The sequence below is a fragment of the Drosophila persimilis genome, unplaced genomic scaffold, assembly GCF_003286085.1.
Source record: "Drosophila persimilis strain 14011-0111.01,24,50 unplaced genomic scaffold, DperRS2 tig00000477-arrow-pilon, whole genome shotgun sequence".
Classification (NCBI taxonomy): Eukaryota; Metazoa; Arthropoda; class Insecta; order Diptera; family Drosophilidae; genus Drosophila; species Drosophila persimilis.
The window spans coordinates 423090-443499 of NW_020825313.1; the positions used below are offsets into that span (position 1 = coordinate 423090).

Below are 20410 nucleotides of genomic sequence, written 5' to 3' on the forward strand. Positions count from 1 at the left end.
GCAGTGGCTACGCAGCGCCCGACGTCACGCTCAGACTGATTTTCTGTCTCTCTCGCACGCACTCTTTGTGGTGTCGCTTCATATTAGCGGCGTCTGCCGGAGGAGAGCCATACTGACTTAGTATCGGGTAAAACTGTAGAGTTGCGGTGTCCGCAGCAACTCACAACGTTCCCCCTCGTTTTTGATATAAATTCTGTGCGTTGGTTAATCTTTTGTTTGTGTGTTGCTTTCTGTAAGTAGGCTCACGCTGAGTTTCGCCCGCTCTTATCCCGTAGCCTTTGCTGTAGCTATTACTCTCTCCCTATTATCCAAACTCAAACAACTGTTCTTATCCCGTAGCCTTTGCTGTAGCTAATCACTCTCTCCCTATTATCCAAACTCAAACAACTGTTCTTTCTCTCTCGCTCTTTAACTTTCTGAGCAATAGCACTCTCTGTTCAGTAGCTTTCGCTTTAACCGCTCTCCACCCTGCTCTCTTTTTTACTAGTTCCGCTTTGAGCGTTGTCTGGCACATTGGTCTGACCATTGGTGTACCAATTTGTTTTGAAATTTTTTATTGCAAATTTTTAAATAAATAAACAATAAAAATGGAATACGCTGTGGTCTGCGCCAGAAAAACTTGTAAGAAGCAGATCACTCACGATCAGCCGAATGTCCCCTGCTGGCTCTGCGACGTCGTAGTGCACGCAAAGTGCGCTGGATAGTCTGGGCTCGTGAGTGATGCTATAGCCAAACGTAATGGGTTGCATTACAGTTACGAGGCATGCCGAGCGGTGGAGAATGATATGGTGGCTTTTATGCGGAAGGGCTTTAAGGAACTGACCGTTGGCCTTAAAAAGTAGTACGATCGGCTACTAGCCATGAAGTCTCAGTTTGGCAGTCTGCAACTGCTGAATGAGTCTCCGAGGCGCAAAAGGGTCACTCCGCGGGATCTGCAAGGGCCAGCCGTCACTCAGCCGTTCGCGGTCGACAAACTGACTCCGACCACTCGAAGTGTGCGGCAGTTGATCTCGTTTGCCACTCCAAGGGCAACGACAGCTGCTGGCGATGCAGATTCTATAGCCGTCTGCAGCGTCCGTGTCCGTTGTGTTCGTTGTGTGGTGGGAGTCCCACCAAAAATACAAGTTTTTGTTTCACGGCTGGCCCCTGACCTCACATCTAATGACGTAATTGCTTTTATTTAAAGAAAAATAAAAGCCATGGGTTTAAATGTGGAGAAGTTTAACATCTCTTATGCCAGGGAGATAGGTCTTGAACGAGGCAAGATAAGCATCTCCTCAACTAACTTTGATACCATTTGTTCTGCCAAATTTTTGGCCAGAGCATTTGGTGGCGAAGTTTCAAGGCTAAAAAGAAGAATAGGTATCCTGGTTCCTGAGAATAGGTATCCTGCATCGTATCCTGCATCTTATCCTGCATCTTATAGCATTGAGCATTAATAACTGAAAGGTTTGACCGAGCTATTACATAGCGAGAGTACAAAGTAGGAGAACCAACTTCTTTAAATTTTGTATAGTCTTGATTTTAATTTTTTTAGTCTGGATAACTCTTTGATAAACCAAGGGGGTTTTCCAGATTTAATCGGACAAGAAAGCGGGTCACAAGAATCAAAAAATGTGCCAAGAGCATAGTAAAAAATGTTTGTGCGTTTTATAACATGCAGTGCACAAGTACAAAGCGGACTAATCAAAATCCCTAACGAGGTTCTTAAGCTTCGCAAACTCGGCTTTACGAAGGTAGGCGTCTTCAGGTATAGTACGCGGAAGGGCTCGAGTTAACAACACTATGGTCGAGGATAGCGACAAAGAAACAGCGGTTAAAGCGGAAAAGTGCTGCTCATAAATAGAAATATCCGAAGAAGGTGGAAATTATAAGCAAGTAATGAATATAGCGAAAGCGGGAAGAATAAGTTTTACACACAGGAATTCCAGTTCCTGTTGAGCTTGGACTGTGAAGTGTTCCGACGTGAAGTTAGAGGTCACTGCAATCAGAACCCTACCTTCACGTCTAAAAAACTGTGCTTTCTAAAAGGTGTGTACCGACCTGCCAAAACATCGGAACTAAGAAAGTCCGGCTTTAACCAGGTTTCGGTAAATGCAACACTATCCCGTAAGCCTCTAACATTCTGATAGGTTACTAAAAGAGAAGTAAGTTTTTTGGAAAGGTGGAAGCAGGACGGGATGATGAGGAAGAGGAAGTTGGGGTTGAAGATGGCACATAAGTATGATTTGTGGGAGTTATGGGGGTCTAATTCTTCTTTTTAGCCTTGAACCTTGAACATCTAATTTCCATAGATGGCGCCAAAACTCACAAAATCAGCTGTTCAACCCAACTGTTGTTATCGAAAAGCACGTGAAGTGAAAAAATGCAATATTAATAACAATTTTAAATCTCTCAAAAATTGAAAAACGCCAAAACCTGATTAAATTTCTGTGATGAATATTAATCAGTTGGGTTTGTACTGCGTGTTTTGAGTTGTGAACTGTATCTAGTAGTTGTGAAGTCATCGTAATTGTAGGTTAATGTGAGTCGTTCAGCATGTGCCAACATGTAATGAAAACTAATTTTTGCAAAGGTATACAAAATGAGTCCTTCCAAGTTCCACCTTGAAACATTTTGTGTGTCGTAGATTAATAAATTCTTGTTGAAATGTATATAGTAAGAAATTCCACTTTTCATTAAAATTCTTGGAATTTGAATATCAGATTAAATGAATAAAGCTTTTGAAGACAACAGCAAGAAAATTTGTTGTCGTTTGGCAATAAAACGTAACAAATGCAGGTCATATTCAAAGATGTTTGAACGAAAATATGTGGATTGGCCTAAAGCCTTAAAGTCATTGGGACGCCCTGTACTGTTATATTAAAAAAATGGTCGCAGATCACGAAGAAGGCAGATTGCAGATCTTGTTGTATCAGAGGGAAGAAACATCAATTTATTATACCCGATACTCAAAATGAGTATTGGGGTATATTAGATTTGTGGTAAAAGTGGATGTGTGTAACGTCCAGAAGGAATCGTTTCCGACCCCATAAAGTATATATATATATACGACCTCGAATTTGTTTTAAAACAAATAGAAAGCTAAATTAATTTTAATATGCATTATTAAAAAAAAGGCTGTGCCACACCGCCACCATTTTTTTTTTTAATTCACAAAAAACTAAATAAAAAAATCTTGTTCCGTTCGCGAGTTATTAATTTTTGGCCAACAAAAGTGGTCGTTGGGACCATAGTGCAGTGGATTAGGCACCACAGGCCTAGTACCTGTGGTGGCAATATCCGGATGTCCCGATCGGAATGGACGGGACAGATAGTGAGCTTGCGGACACCACAGACACGGACGCTGTAAAAGTTATTGGCTGCACGTTCTCCGAGGCGATGAATTCGTTTACCGAATCTGCATCGCCAGCAGCAGTCGTTGCCCTTGGAGTAGCACAAGAGATCAACTGCTGCACACTCGGAGTGGTCTAAGTCAATTTTTCGGAAACGAGCGGCTGACCGCGGAGTGACTCTTTTGCGCCTCCATGTCTGGGAGCCGATCGTATTGCTTTTTAAAGTCAACGGTCAGCTCCTTAAAGCCCTTCCGCGTCTGCCTCATAAATATTACCATGTAATTCTCAACCGCAAGGAATGCCTCACAAGTGTAGTGCAAGCCGTTACGTTTTGAGATAGCATCATCCACGAGACCCGTAAGGCCAGCTCATTTTGCGTGCACTACGTTGTCGCAGAGCCAGCAGGGGATACTCAGCTAATCATGGTGATCTCTTTCCGACAGGTTTTTTTTTGGCACAGAACACAGTAAACTTCATTATAGGGGGGAAAAAAGCAAACAAATTTAAACAAAAATAAAATCAAATAAAATTTCCAAGCGAATAGCCATCAGATCAGTGTGTCAGCAGCACGCTAATAGGAGGAGAGGAGAGCAGTTACAGAAGCGGCTTATGAGAGAGAGATCTACTGAACAGAAAGTAACGAGAGTGAGAGAGAAAGAACAGTAAGTATACCATACCAAACTTGCATTTTACCAAGGAAAAAAAAAACAACAGGAACAAAATTATTCAAGCAAAATTCTTAGACAAAATATCACTGAAGGTCGACTATCCCAAACAAGGATATGCAAACACAAATGATGAAAACTTATCTCTTCTTTTAGAAAAACGAAATTACTAAAGAAATAAATGGTGTCGATATTGACATTATTAAAATATTGGGTGTCATTTTAAATATTATTTATATACGCCTCGAAGACTGCAGAGCTGTTATTGAAAAAAATCCTGAAAAGAAGCTTACTCTACGCTTCATAAAATTTTGACACATGGTCCCATTTTAATTGAACATCAGAGCCTATCAGAGAACAGATTTCAGAAGAATCCCAGGAAATTCATACATGCTTGACTTCTGTAACCTGGGGTTTCCCCAAATTTCGATTCGTCTATTTTTTGTTTTGTGTGTCATTAAATAAATTTCTAACTACATTTTTTTGATGTCATATTTATATAATTAACGAGGGGGAACGTTGTGAGTTGCTGCGGACACCGCAACTCTACAGTTATATATACTTTATGGGGTCGGAAACGCTTCCTCCTGGACGTTACACACATCCATTTTCAACACAAATCTAATATACCCCTATACTCATTTTGAGTATCGGGTATAAAAAGCGAGCGCGCTTAATGACAAGGTACAGAATCATCCTGAAAGATGGGATCTAGTTCTTTCTCATTAACTGAATCGACTTTGCAGACGTGGCTTTTTGCCAGGTTTCCTTGCTATTAAAGACACCTCCGGACGACGCTGTATAGTTCGAGGTCAAATTTCTTTCGTAAATCGTTGCTGCACTTCAGAAGCGTCCTCGCCACTTGTCAAGTCTCACGAAATTTTTTTAAAAACCTTCGCACTGAGCATTGATCTTAGCTCTATCCACTATTTTTTGAATTGAGACATTTTGTTCTGCCAATGCAATGCACCGTCATCTGTTTTCATTTGGGCATTTTTTTATAGAGTCCTAAGTAAAGCGTTTTGCAAATTTGTTGCCAGCAACGGAGACGTCGGAAACTCACGTAAATAACAGAAAGCATTAACGGGTAATCCCAAAAAAAAATTTAGGTGAATATAATAAGGCAAAAAGAAGATGTTTTAAACATGTTGGCAGCCTCTTCAGATGTATATGTTTCATCCATTAGACATGTGAGATCCCAAAATAAATCGACATATAGTTATTCTCCAAAAAAACTTCTTCGTTGACTCTCCAAGCGGAGAGCCAAAAGCGAAGCGGTCTGAATTAATAGAGTGTTATCATTGTAGAAAACTGGGCCACAAACGAACTGATTCTCTGATTTTTTATATTTATTCAAATAATTAAATATTAGTGTTATTTCTCATTTTCTTTTTTAAATCAAAAATAAGTGTTATTTTTGTTTTTCAATAAAAATTGTGAAGCAGAAGTTTTTTCTGTATTCCATTTGCCGTAACATATTTCCTTCACATTGACTTAGATAGATACATTTTGTATTCACAACTCTTATTTGCGGTCCCTGCCAAAAAGTAAAATTGGTTATTAAAAATAAGAAATGTTTATTATTATTTTAATTGTTTAATTTCCCATTAAATAATATTAACTCTAATTGGTAAGTGATATAACATATAAATGAAAAAATACCAGGCATAACGTTGTGAGTTGCAGCTACGGCCGCCACTCTACATTAATATCGATACTCAGTTAGTATGGCTCTCCTCCCCCAGACGGTGCTAACACTTAACGATAATCAATTCCCAATATTGATAAATATTATTTTATTGATTATTAGTACATATTTTAAAGACGCGCCAACAGCTAAGCAACAGCGAACGCAAAACTAACAATAGCACAACAGCACAACAAACCAGTGCAAAAATCAAATTCCAACAAAATGCAATAACAAACACACACTAAGTGAACAGTTACAAATCCAAGTGCAGCGGGCTCGATCGCTATGTCGCGACCACCAGATCCAAAATTGCTCACACAGTGGAACAAAACAGGTTTCTTAGAACCAAAATACATTTCTATAAACAGAACAGATAAAAAATCATGCAAAAACACCTTCCCTTTTCATAATAAAAAAGTCATCGACTTCCAGTGTTGTGGTGTTCTCTTTCGTGTCCAGACGTGTTTTTGTTTTGCACTCCGCTTCTTTTTCATTTATTTTGCAAATACAGCCCGTGTTTTTCAAAATAAACCTTGAGACAAATTCCCACTTAACCTATAGTAAAAAATCTGTTCTTTAACGCGAGTGCATGCCTCTTGTTTCTTCATAAAAACTTTATTATACCCGATACTCAAAATGAGTATTGGGGTATATTAGATTTGTGGTAAAAGTGGATGTGTGTAACGTCCAGAAGGAATCGTTTCCGACCCCATAAAGTATATATATTCTTGATCAGCATCAATAGCCGAGTCGATTGAGCCATGTCTGTCTGTCCGTCTGTCCGTCCCCTTCAGCGCCTAGTGCTCAAAGACTATAAGAGCTAGAGCAACGATGTTTCGGATCCAGACTTCTGTGATATGTCACTGCTACAAAAATATTTCAAAACTTCGCCCTGCCCACTTTCGCCCCCACAAAGGACGAAAATCTGTGGCATCCACATTTTTAAAGATACGAGAAAACCAAAAACCATATCTTTTAGACTGCAGAATCTGAATTGGATCGTACTATTATTATAGCCAGCATCAAGAAAACAATTTCATTTTTTCTCGCCCTGTCTCTCTCTAACACACACGTAGCATAGGCGGCTTTGCTTAGAGTAAAACATTAGCGCCTAGATCTCAGAGACTATAAAAGCTAGAGCAACCAAATTTGGTATCCAGACTCCTAATATATCGGACCGAGACGAGTTTGTTTCAAAATTTCGACACACCCCCTTCCGCCCCCGCAAAGGACGAAAATCTGAAGATATTCACAAATCTCAGAGACTATTAACGCTAGAGTAACCAAATTTGGTATCCGCACTCCTGTTAGATCTCACTATAAAACGTATATCTCAAAATTTCGCCCCACCCCCTTCCGCCCCCACAAAGGACGAAAATCTGTTGCCTCCACAATATTGCAGATTCGAGAAAACTAAAAACGCAGAATCATAGATAATGACCATATCTATCAGATTGCTGAATCTGGATCAGATCGGATCATTTTTGTAACCAAAAGCAAGAAATCAATTTGCAGTGGCTACGCAGCGCCCGACGTCACGCTCAGACTGATTTTCTGTCTCTCTCGCACGCACTCTTTGTGGTGTCGCTTAATATTAGCGGCGTCTGCCGGAGGAGAGCCATACTGACTTAGTATCGGGTAAAACTGTAGAGTTGCGGTGTCCGCAGCAAATTACAACGTTCCCCCTCGTTTTTGATATAAATTCTGTGCGTTGGTTAATCTTTTGTTTGTGTGTTGCTTTCTGTAAGTAGGCTCACGCTGAGTTTCGCCCGCTCTTATCCCGTAGCCTTTGCTGTAGCTATTACTCTCTCCCTATTATCCAAACTCAAACAACTGTTCTTATCCCGTAGCCTTTGCTGTAGCTAATCACTCTCTCCCTATTATCCAAACTCAAACAACTGTTCTTTCTCTCTCGCTCTTTAACTTTCTGAGCAATAGCACTCTCTGTTCAGTAGCTTTCGCTTTAACCGCTCTCCACCCTGCTCTCTTTTTTACTAGTTCCGCTTTGAGCGTTGTCTGGCACATTGGTCTGACCATTGGTGTACCAATTTGTTTTGAAATTTTTTATTGCAAATTTTTAAATAAATAAACAATAAAAATGGAATACGCTGTGGTCTGCGCCAGAAAAACTTGTAAGAAGCAGATCACTCACGATCAGCCGAATGTCCCCTGCTGGCTCTGCGACGTCGTAGTGCACGCAAAGTGCGCTGGATAGTCTGGGCTCGTGAGTGATGCTATAGCCAAACGTAATGGGTTGCATTACAGTTACGAGGCATGCCGAGCGGTGGAGAATGATATGGTGGCTTTTATGCGGAAGGGCTTTAAGGAACTGACCGTTGGCCTTAAAAAGTAGTACGATCGGCTACTAGCCATGAAGTCTCAGTTTGGCAGTCTGCAACTGCTGAATGAGTCTCCGAGGCGCAAAAGGGTCACTCCGCGGGATCTGCAAGGGCCAGCCGTCACTCAGCCGTTCGCGGTCGACAAACTGACTCCGACCACTCGAAGTGTGCGGCAGTTGATCTCGTTTGCCACTCCAAGGGCAACGACAGCTGCTGGCGATGCAGATTCTGTAGCCGAATTCATCGTTTCGGAGTACGTGCAGCCAAGTACGTCTGCAGCGTCCGTGTCCGTTGTGTTCGTTGTGTGGTGGGAGTCCCACCAAAAATACAAGTTTTTGTTTCACGGCTGGCCCCTGACCTCACATCTAATGACGTAATTGCTTTTATTTAAAGAAAAATAAAAGCCATGGGTTTAAATGTGGAGAAGTTTAACATCTCTTATGCCAGGGAGATAGGTCTTGAACGAGGCAAGATAAGCATCTCCTCAACTAACTTTGATACCATTTGTTCTGCCAAATTTTTGGCCAGAGCATTTGGTGGCGAAGTTTCAAGGCTAAAAAGAAGAATAAGACCCCCATTACTGCCACAAATCATCCCAGTGTGCCATCCTCCTCCTCCTCCTCATCTTCCCGTCCTGCTTTAATCCGTCCAAAAAACTAACTTTTCTTTTAGTAACATATCAGAATGTTAGGCGCTTACGTAGTAAACTCAGCATTCTTTTCCGGGATAGTGTTGCATTTTCTTCCCACGTTATTGTGCTTACCGAAACCTGTCTAAAGCCGGACATTCTTAGTTCCGAGGTTTTGGCAGGTCGGTACACACCTTTTAGAAAAGACCGTTCGTCTCGACGTGCAGGAGGGGTTTTTATTGCAGTGAACTCTAACTTCACGTCGGAACACTTCACAGTCCAAGCTCAACAGGAACTGGAATTCCTGTGTGTAACACTGATTCTTCCCGCTTTCGCTATATTCATTACTTTCTCGTATATTCCACCTTCTTCGAATATCCCTATTTATGGGAAGCACTTGTTCGCTTTAATCGCTGTTTCTTCTCCGCTATCAGATAAAGATCATATGATAGGTCTTGGTGACTTCAACTTGGCTTTGTTGACGGCTTGCTTGACCTATCCCTGTCTCAACTAAACCATGTGAAAAATTCTTTTTGTTGATTGCTTGATCTGTCCTTTGTATCGGATCGGACCATAGACCGAGCCCTTCCGCGCACTATACCTGAAGACGCCTACCATCCTACTTAATAGCTTAATAAATTTATTAGGGATTTTGATTGGTCCGCTTTTTACTTGTGCACTGATGTCATAAAAGGCACAAACATTTTTTACAATGCGCTAGGCACATTTTTTGATTCTTGTGTCCCGCTTTCTTGTCCGATTAGATCTGGAAAGCCCCCTTGGTTTACCAAAGGAGTTATCCAGCCTAAAAAACTTAATATCAAGACATACAAAATTTCAGGAAGTTGGTTCTCCTACTTCTCACTCTCGCTATGTAAAAGCTGGGTCAAGCTGTTCAGTTCTTAATGCACAATGCTTAAGAACTACCTGTCTCGATGCAGGATACGTTTTTCTCAGGACCCTACAAAGTTGTACTGTTTCGTAAACAGTAAGCGTAGAACGTCCGCACACCCATCCTCGCTATCATTTTTTGACTTGCTTTCGGTATTAACATACTCTCGAGTACTTATGTATGCGGATGATGTCAAACTCTGTGTCCAGTATAAGGACATTTCGTTTCATTCTCGCTTGCAATTCGATCTCAATAACTTTCAGTCATGGTGTTGCAAATGCAAAGTTATGACATTTCATCGTTCTAGCCCTTTGTTGGCTCCATATACCATATGTGGTGGCTCTCTTGAGAGAATTACCTTGGTGGATGATCTTGCTGTTATGTTAGACCCCGAGATAAAGTTTTCTGAACACATTTTTACCATGGTAAATAAGGCCTTGGGCGTGCTTGGGTTTATAAAGAGGTGCTCAAAGGAATTTGACGACCCCTATATAACAAAGACTCTCTATACCTCGCTAGTTCGTCCGATCTTAGAATACGGCTCCTGTGTATGGTGCCCTCAGTGCATAGTACATCATGACCGTATAGAATCAGTACAGAACAACTTTTTACTCTGCTCTGTGGGGCCTTAACTGGGATGCGGGTGTGAGACTCCCATCTTACTCTAGTAGACTGGTATAAGTAAACCTCCCATCCTTAGTTAACCGTAGAAAAATGCTTGGTGTGATTTTTATGCACAACTTGATCAGGGGTGACATAGACAGCCGTGATCTGTTGGGCCGCATAAACTTTACGATACCCATTAGACTCACTAGAAATTGTATACCGTTGTTCCTTCCACTTTGTAGATCGAATTATTTCTTACATGAACTGTTCAGGGTATTATGCTCGGATTATAATTCCCTCTACCATATTATATCCACCACTAATTCTCTTCCTCTTATTAAATTACTAGTCCTTACACACCTTTCTAGTAATTAGTAATTGCAGTGGTATTTTTATTTTTATGTTTATTTTGAATGCATGTCTAGTTCTCTTAGTAACTTTAGTGCTAATTTCCCTCTAATATTAGGGTAACATCTAGCTTTCCTGCATGCTCGCGTAATAGCCTTCTGCTGGTTTCAGACGGGCCACTTGACGGTGCAGTAATTGCATCGCCTCTTGCAAGATGCGGTCATTGCATGTCAACGTTCCTCAGAGTTGACAAAGTTCCTTAAACAAAAAGAAATCACAATAATAAAAACAATTGAAAAAGTAGACTTCGCTACCGCAAAGAAAATTTACTAGCTGCCCGCCATCATCAACCAAAACCTCATTTCACTGGCACATCTACACTACTGGCCAAAAAAAAAAGTACATCGGTGTCGTGCCAGTTTGTTAAGGAATAGCGCGCCATTTTGTAAATGTATGGATGCCAATTGTTTATATTTGGAATATTTAAATATAAATATAAATCATGCCAAATATTTAAATCAAAAATTAAAGTGGGGAACAAGCTTTATAAAATTCTATGCTTAAATTTTTGTTGGATGGACATTTTTGGTCTGGCCAAAATAATAAGTACACTGGTGTTATTAATAAATTTAAAAGGGTTTGTTATGGATTTGGTCAACGGCTTGTTGGTTTTTATTGAGTTATTTCATATTTAAGTACATGAGAGTTAAAAAAAATTCTTTAGATAGGCCGTACTGCCGAAGAAAACAATTTTTCCATAAATCTTCAAAAAGAAAGGAAAATTCTCCTGGAAATTGCGAAAAGTCTTGGACGCTCGGTATTTTTGGGTCACAATGCTTTTAAATCTAAAGTCATTATTGAAAATCCAGGATGGAAGAACAAATCTTTGCAAACAACGGACACCCCCGTCATCAGTCTTGCAAAAAAGGATCCGTTCATGTTCTCCAAGGCTACACACGCTAAAATTGGCAAAGAAAAATCAGCTCTGATGTTTCGTCGGGGACTTCAATATACAGACTTTACAGGACGTATACTCCGAAAAGTTCTCTTACTCCGAGTAGAAAATTTGAAGATGATGCAAAAAGTCATCGAAAATCATTTGGCATGGTCTGGGTCAGATGGGTCTTAAAAGTGGAATAATATTTTATTTAGAGATGAAACAAAAATAAATATTTTTGATAATGACTGATGATAATGTATATATCTTTACAACGACTCAAAAATATAAACTTTATGGCTAAGTCAGTCTACTGACTAAAACCCAATTGAAAACCTTTGGGGTGACTTGAATCATCGAAATACTTTTCGAAAAGAAAAAGAATTGTGGAAAATGTGTGCAAAAAACATGGTATGAGATTCCAATGGAGACTTGCCGCAAATTTATTGCTAGTATGCCAAGAAGAATGGCCGAAGTCATCCAAAATAAGTGTTGCTATATAGAATACTAGTAAAAGATTATAAATTATAAGAAAAAAGTGGACAAATTTTGATACGCTTTTAGTTTTTCGCTGTGGAGAATTGCTGTACTTATTATTTTGGCCCTTGTTTATGTTTTTAAGGCTTAATCGATCATAAAATATATATGTGAAATGAAAAATGCGTATGATAAATATTTTTATAGTCTACTGTAGGTTAGAATACTAGAAGTAAATTTTATTTTGTAACTTATTTTTATTAAAAAAGTTTTATCGGACTTGAAAGAAAGCTTATAAGAGTGTACTTATTATTTGGCCAGAAGTGTACCTCATTATCGCACAACACATATAACCAAACACACCAAAAAAGATCAGTTAAAGACCCCAAACACATAAAGACCCCCTAACACATAGCCAACTTAATTACAACAACACCCCCCAGCTCCCAAGCAGAAATTGGTATAGACACTATCCCAGATTCTGACCGTAAACTCAGAAACCAGGCTAAGGACGAAGACAATCTCAACCTGATCACCGAACACCTCAAAGCTAAAGATGAGACTGGAAAAACTAAGACCCCAAACGCAAACCTAATAATACATTAACAAACCAAATTTACAGCGAAGACAATCTTTAAATATCAACCCAAACTATTACGCTAAGACCTAACACTAAGCAAACCCACATTTAATACTCAAAATAATCCAATGGAACATCCGGGGATATAAGAATAACTATAAAGAACTATAAACACTCATGAAAACTCACAACCCTCAAATTATAGCCCTACAGGAAACCCACATAACTAAGCTCTCCTTATACACAACTCCATCTCCCATACCCAAATTCAACTCAACACAGACTATGACGCAGTTTGCGTAAATGTCCAAATTAAACCTTAACAGAGACAAAGAGACATAAACAAACGCTAGTTTCAAAAGAGCAATTAGAGCAGCAAAACGCAAATCTCTCCACGAATTTACATCACCAATACATCCCAACTCAGATCAATCCACAACATGGACGAACATCAGACGTCTCTGCGGTCTATACCTCTCTAAAAATATCCATGCCATCCATAACCCTTGCACTTAATCACACATAATCTACGAATCAGAAATAGCCAACTCCTTCGCCCAGTCATGGTCAGAAGAAGCAGACGGCCTTAACTTCTCCCCAACATTCCTGTACATACCATACCATTCCATCATACCCCAATACCATCAGAACTAGAAATCGAGAACGATATAACACTCATTGAATACACATCAGCATTGTCCTCCTTGAAAGCAAACAGCCCTGGACTTGACGGCATATCTTAGGTTAGGTTAGGTTAAAGCGGTAGCCGGGAGGGGGGGGGGGATAAGAGCCTCCCGCCCCCAAGCTCACTTGGACCTATAGACAGGTCCGTTGTGTTGCCGCATGGGCATGTGCCCCTTCGCGTTGCCCGAACCGTGAGAGCATACTACTGCAGGTTAAGGGCAGTCCCATCCGGTGGCTTGGATGTATTTGGACAAGGTCCCTGGTTTGATTACGGATAGGTCCGAAATGTCCGTGAGGAAAGCGGCCCCGAGAATACGAAGACGACGATTTCCAAGGGCTGGGCAGTGGCAGAAGAAGTGGGGGACCGATTCCTCCTCCTCCTCGTCGCGACAACTCCTGCAGAAGTCGTTATGAGGGATTGACAGTCTAGAGGCGTGAGTGCCGATCTGCCAGTGTCCCGTAATGGCTCTAGTAACTGCAGAGCACTGTGCTCTGCTGAGTTTATACAGCTCTGCTGAGCGCTTCTTCGATCGATATGGCCATATCAATCTTGAGACTTTACAGGAAACGGTTTGCTGCCATCTCCCATTGGCATATTGCTCTATGCTAAAAAACTCAAACACTACCCCTCCAATAGTCTTCCATCAACTTCATTACTTCATTATTACAAACGAGTCACATAGGCATAAAAGGCAACGAATTCGCCGACTCCACAGCCAAGATTACCGCAAAATGTTCCCCATTTCCACCCCAAACCACAACTCTACCGATATTGCACAATTCCTAAAATAAATCGTCCAATCTAAACTAACCGACCTCCTCACTGATATCTACATGGTACCAACAAATCAGCAATCTCGCTACCAATAACACTCCCCTCAAAAACAATATCCTACATAGTGGCACCAGGTCATTATTAATAGAATGAGACTTGGCCACACCAAGCTGACCAACGGCCACTACATTGACAAAATATTACTCAATACATGTCCATTGTGCCGCAACTCGAGCATAGACATACGACACATACTATACACCTGCCCCTCCTATCATTTAATAAAAACGATCCCATGCAGTTTATCGCGAACCCCACTAACTCAAATTTCTAAACTATCTTCAAATTCTAAGAAACCGCAAATATCCTTGACAATATATAACCTAACTTGTAAATACTCATCAAAACATCTTTGTACATATTTATAGTGAGCGTAAGGCCTCAGTAGTTATGGCTCCTACTTTTGTTAATATTTAGTTTTAACTATTTAATAATAATAATAACATCTTAGCTAAGAGAGCCCATCGTACAGTGGGCAAAACGGCCAAAACGGCATTAATTTAATAACAAGCGTAATTTAAAAGATATCCTAATGATTTTTAGTTTTACAGGACTGTTAATAGCTGGATGATTGTACAAAATTTCAGTCATCTATCGGTCAACTATATCAAATAGATACGATAGTTCCGATCCGTCAAAATATTTAAAGATTTTAAAATACCATTCCAAAGATAGTTTACCAGTCTATCTTACGTAATTATAAATTTATTTAAATTCAAATATCTGAACTATCGGTACATTAAAAGTCTTTTGAAAGTTGAAATCTAATAGCACATCTTTAACTTCTTAATCCAACTCTATATTTTTTTTGAAAGCCTTGACGACGATTTTGATAACTTTGAAATTAAAGGATCAGATGTAAAGAAAAGAGCATGCATTAAATCTTCCATCGTATTTCTACGTGAAAACATTCGGTTGTGAGCCCTTTACATTTACGTTTCTCAATGAATCGTAGCTTGGAAAAATATTTGCGTAGTAAGATTTAGTTTTCGTTTTCACTAGCTTTTATGCATTTTTCGTGAAGCGCCCATCTACATTAATCGCCAAAGCTTCCTCAGGACTGAATTTAATAGGAAGTTTGGGATCACTGTTAGCACATTTTATTAAATTGAGCAATGATATAACTTAAGAAGCATTTCTCTCCCCACCTTTGTACAAGCTTACGTGTGCCACCAACATGAGCTCTTTCATCGATGATTTGTTTGCAAGAGATTTAGCTTTGTTTAATTTGGGTTTTAATGAACAATCTGCCAACTATTTTGACGGTCTTCCCACTGCACAGTGGGCCAGCGATCCCATTTTTTGACGTAAATTAAAATAATAAAGCTAGAGACTTCAAATTTTGTACACAAAATATTATCGACGTGTATATATATATATATCTTAATTTTAAACCGATCCGACCACGCCCACACCAAACGCCCATAAAAGAAAAGATTCGCTAATATTGATTTTTAACACGTAGTCCATTATGATAGAATATTTTATTATATGTTATTATGTTATTATTATTATATGTTATTAAAATTCTTAAAAATTAATATTTTTACACTTAAACTTAATACTTAGAGGGGGATGAATGTAGAAGTTTTTCAAAGTACAACGAATTTATTATTAATCTTCTTCTACACCTATTTCTATTGAAAATGAATTTTCATTATCGGAATCCGATTCGTCACTTTCACACATACCACAATAAGTATCAGTTTCTAGGGAAGCATTATTTTTATAAAAAATATTTTCAAAACATGGTGTTTCTAAAAGTTCAATAACAGCTTTCGGCAATGGATCCTTTATATTTCCACCCAAAACTCAAAAAATCGAATCCATGCGTGAAGTGGACTCATGCCATATTGTAATGTTCTACGTCCAGGCTTAAATTTCGGTGAATCCATATTTCCACTTTCCATGAAATCTTTTGGACTTGCTCCACAGATGGGACATAATTGGCCAGATTTAGTTTCAGTCAAAATGTTCAAAACTTTCCCGTCTAAAAGTGCCATATGCAGATTATATTTTACTGTTATGTTTCTTCCATTTATAACTGTGCAGACATATGAAGATAAATCTTTAATTTGATCGTCCAAATTTTTTTTTCTTCGATAATATGGTCTTTAGTCTCTTTAACAAATTCAAGTTTGATTGGCCTACAAAATCGTGTAGATAAAAGCTCCTTACTTCATTATTCATTTCATCCTTTTTCTCCGTGCTTATTTTGTATGCCTTCAGTTCTTCGAAAATCCAACTCGAAAGTGCTGCGGCGCTTCGATTATTCTCAATGTAAATACAGAGCAGCTTTTCATAAGTAAACTCCACCTCACCAACAAATAAATTAAAGTGCGCACACCGGCGCAAAAAAACGAGTTTTAGGATTATTTTATACACAGTTTGCACTACAATATATACAATATAAAAACATATTCAAAAACATGAGCACAAATTTGTTTAATATAATAACTCTACATACCCTGGCCTTTCTTTTCCATTACTTTGATTTCAGTTTTTGAACTTAGTTTCAATTTGGTAAGCTCTCAAAGTAAACAAACAGTTTCCCGCGTTTTTTACTATCGATTGCAGCTTATCAAACAGCTGACTTTAAAACGTTGCAAAAAGGCCAGGGATGCATTAAAACAAAAAAAAATTTTGATTTTTTTTAAATTAATGTATATACTAATTAAATGTTAATTTTAAATTAAGACATGCATTTTTTCGAATTAACGTCGAAAAATGGGGTCGCTGGCCCACAGTGCACTGGATATACATCTTCCTCCGGTTGCACCTTTAATATACAGTCGCCATCTAACCACTGCTTGTTATACTTTTCGAAATGTGACAATGTTCTATTACATTTTTTTCTATTTTTGCAGCAATGCGCTTACAAATGTTCTTATTCTTCTTTGAATTTCTTTGTGTTGTTCTTGGGAATAATCATTATTATTAAACTTATTTTAAAATATGTAATTTTCAACCGCAATAGACTTTTTGGTAGCGACCTTCTCGTTGCACCGAACTGAAAAAATGGTTCGTCTTGGGATGGACATTTTCTACAAATTAAATTACTCAGCCAGGCTCCGTTTTTCACATTCACAAAAGTTTTCCGATTTACTTCCGATTTTGAATAAACATAAATTAAGGCTCCCGTTTTCACATTCCGCAAGAACTATTCGTTTTTAAAACGAAAACATTTTCGTTTCGTACAACGAAACGACCCTTAATTGCAAAAGGAAAAAAAAGATGACTTATAGATGCATGAACATAAACTTGACACCTATATCAGGGTGATTTAACTTTTTCTTTCCTTAAAAATAATTTTATTTTAACCAAACCTCAAATTTGGGTCGGAAAAAATTGGCCATGGCAACACAAATTTTCGTTTTGGTGCAAACAGCAAAAATATGTGAAAACTGGAGAACCTTTAAACGAAAACGAAACATTTTGGATGAAAACGTAATCCGCAAAAGTAAATGAAAAACGGAGCCTGCCAGACTTTTAATTTCGGCAGCCATATGCAGATCATTTTGAGCATCCAAATTTACAATACCTTTGAGAATGTTTATCAAAAACAATTGAAGCCAGATCGCAACCGTCTCACAAGATGCACTCCACCAAACAAAGCAATATGTTCTTTAAGCAAAACTTTTCCAAAGGTCAACTTCTACAGTTATTTTAAACTAAGTAGTACATGTAATTAAACGTCATATACACCTTTGACCAAATAGCTACAAGTCTATAGTTCAAAATAAATATTAACTACGCTTTGATTTTTTAAAAGAAGTTATATAAAAGAAGTTGTATAAGCGCTTTAACGGATATTGTCGAAGATATTCGACAGCAACTAGATAAGAACTGGGTTACGTTTTTAACACTTCTCGACCACAGTAAGGCGTTCGACTCAGTCAACCATAATATTCTTTGCAGAAAACTGACCAACTTATTAAACTTCTCAGGGACTGCATTCAATTTTGTTAAATCGTACCTAACAAATAGATTGCAGGCAGTAGTATCCGGTACACATGCTGTCTTTTAGGGTTCTTACACGGGGGTCCCTCAGGAATCAGTACTGGGCTCCTTACTGTTTTCCATATATGTTAATGATCTACCCAGTGTCTTGTCTAATTGTAAAGTATATTTATATGCTGATGACGTCCAAATTTATGTTAGTAGTCCCGTTAATGAAATAAATCTTTGTGTCAATATTTCTAACAAAATGCTCTCCCTAATTGAGAAATGGGCAAAAGAGAATACGTCACGCAACATTTTTGTTGTCTAATCTACTCGAAAATATTTTACTACACGACAAAGAGTGCGTGTGAGAGAGACAGAAAACGTGTCTGAACATGTCGTCGGGCTCTGCGTAGCCACTGCAAATTGATTTGTTCCTTTTGGCTATAAAAATGATCCGATATGATCCAGATTCGCCAATCTGATAGATATGGGTATACTCTATGATTGTCCGTTTTTAGTTTTCTCGTATCTTCAATATTGTGGATGCCACAGATTTTCGTTCTTTGTGGGGGCGGAAGGGGAAGGGGCGAAGTTTTGAAATACATTTGTTATAGTGAGATCTAATAGAAGTGTGGATACCAAATTTTGTTACGCTAGCTTTAATAATCTCTAAGATGTGTGGATGCCTCAGATTTTCGTCCGCTTCTTTTTGGACGTTACACACATCCATTTTCACCACAAATCTAATATACCGCTATACTCATTTGAATTATCGGGTATATAAAAAAAACCGCGCGAGTACATCATCGAAAGTAGATTCTAAGTAAGAAACTTCTCTTAGTATAGCGGTTGTGTCATTTGAGCTGAGTATGACATATTAAAACATTGTTTGGCTGTAATTATTTTGGTGTCATGTTATGGCTTATGCGGGCCGAAACCGGCCTAAGTGTGACGGGCTCCGAGCGAGTCCGGCAGCCGCCTCAACCTAACCTATGGCTTATACATACGAATCTTTTTAATAGAACGTTAAAGTATTAAAATTGGATATAAAACATCATATATATATATACAAATACAATTTTACATACATATACAAACATACATATTTTTTTATTGAATATACATATTTCTCAAAATCTGACAGCACCGTGAAGTTTTGGAAAAACTGGAAGAAGCCGAGACGGCTAATAACCATTTATTGAAACGACTTGACAAACTAAAAAATGCGAAAAGTGCCATTCTTAAGGACCTATGACCGAAGATAGTAAATCGCATAGATATCATCAACCCCAGAAACGACGGAGACGCGATCGAGGATATCTAAAACAACACTTTATCAATATAACATAAATACTGCAAGTAAATTGGACGATAGCGCTGTTTAAATAATCATAATTGTAACATAATTGTAATTATTTTTAAAGACACATTAAAAATTTGTAATTAAATAACATCTTAAAACCATATAAAAGTAAGCTTTTTATACCGGGTAGCTGTTTAAAATATTGATATGCCAAGCACGAAAAATAAGTAAGATGGAAATAATGTGCTCATATTGCTTTTGTTATTATAGTCCATAGCCGAGGAAAGAGTTATTGAGAATTTCGTAAAATGCTGAAAATTAAATTCTTCGATAAATAGAAAAAGAAAAATTCTATTATTCTAAAAAATTCTGTTACGTTTAAGAAGAACAGTTTAAGAACAGACCTCTTACGGAGATCTGATATTAATCTTTACCAATTGGACTGACATCGTCATACTATTAAATGGAGGTTATGTTATCCAAAATTGATGACAATCTATTAAAATGTACTTACACTGGGCGTCATCAGATTAGCGTCCCATTGAACTTATTCTCATTGATTTTTTGATTTCCCATGTTATCTGAACCATTTAAAGTTAATTTAAGTTCTCCTTAAAAAAGAAGATCAATAACTACTTATAATCGAAAAAGATATTTTAATTAGTGTTTAAGTAACGTATGGATAAAAAATGTAAAGTTAATTTGGGAAACAGTATAGCGCCCAAAAATGCAAGTTAAGCTATCCCGCTTAATTCGGTAAGCTTGATCACCAAATTTGTTATGTTTATTGATTAGTTGCTTAAAACTCACTTAAAATGTAAGGGAAAAGGAAAAATAAAAAAATGTCGCTTTTTCGAGACGGAACTTGAGAGTTTAGGAATATATTCTTTTTGTGGTGGATGCGGATGTATCGGGGAATAAATAATTTGGGCTAATCTATTTGAATTGTGCGCGCATAGTGAGACCAGAATGTGAGTTGATCAACTCAATCAATTCAGAGAAGACGCGATCCCAAATCCGAGCTTCTAGCGTTTGCGTTGTTGAAGATGCGAAAAAACTATGCAAGCGGTTGTAACGAACCTACTTTTTGGGCCGCTTGAGTTTGCTGGGCTCGCTCAGCGGTCGGCAGATTCGCTGCAACGTATT

The 20410-nt window shown here is 38.3% G+C and overlaps 1 protein-coding gene across 1 annotated transcript in view; it reads left to right on the plus strand.

Moving 5' to 3' along the window:
• The window catches only part of LOC6603591 (leucine-rich repeat flightless-interacting protein 2), an 80802-nt gene extending 60669 nt beyond the window's left edge, over positions 1-20133 (plus strand). The window contains exon 6 of the mRNA XM_026989976.1: positions 19106-20133. Within this exon, the coding sequence (XP_026845777.1) occupies positions 19106-19216 (111 nt within the window). The 3' untranslated portion in view covers positions 19217-20133. The remainder of the gene's footprint in view (positions 1-19105) is intronic.
• The last annotated feature ends 277 nt before the right edge of the window (positions 20134-20410 follow it).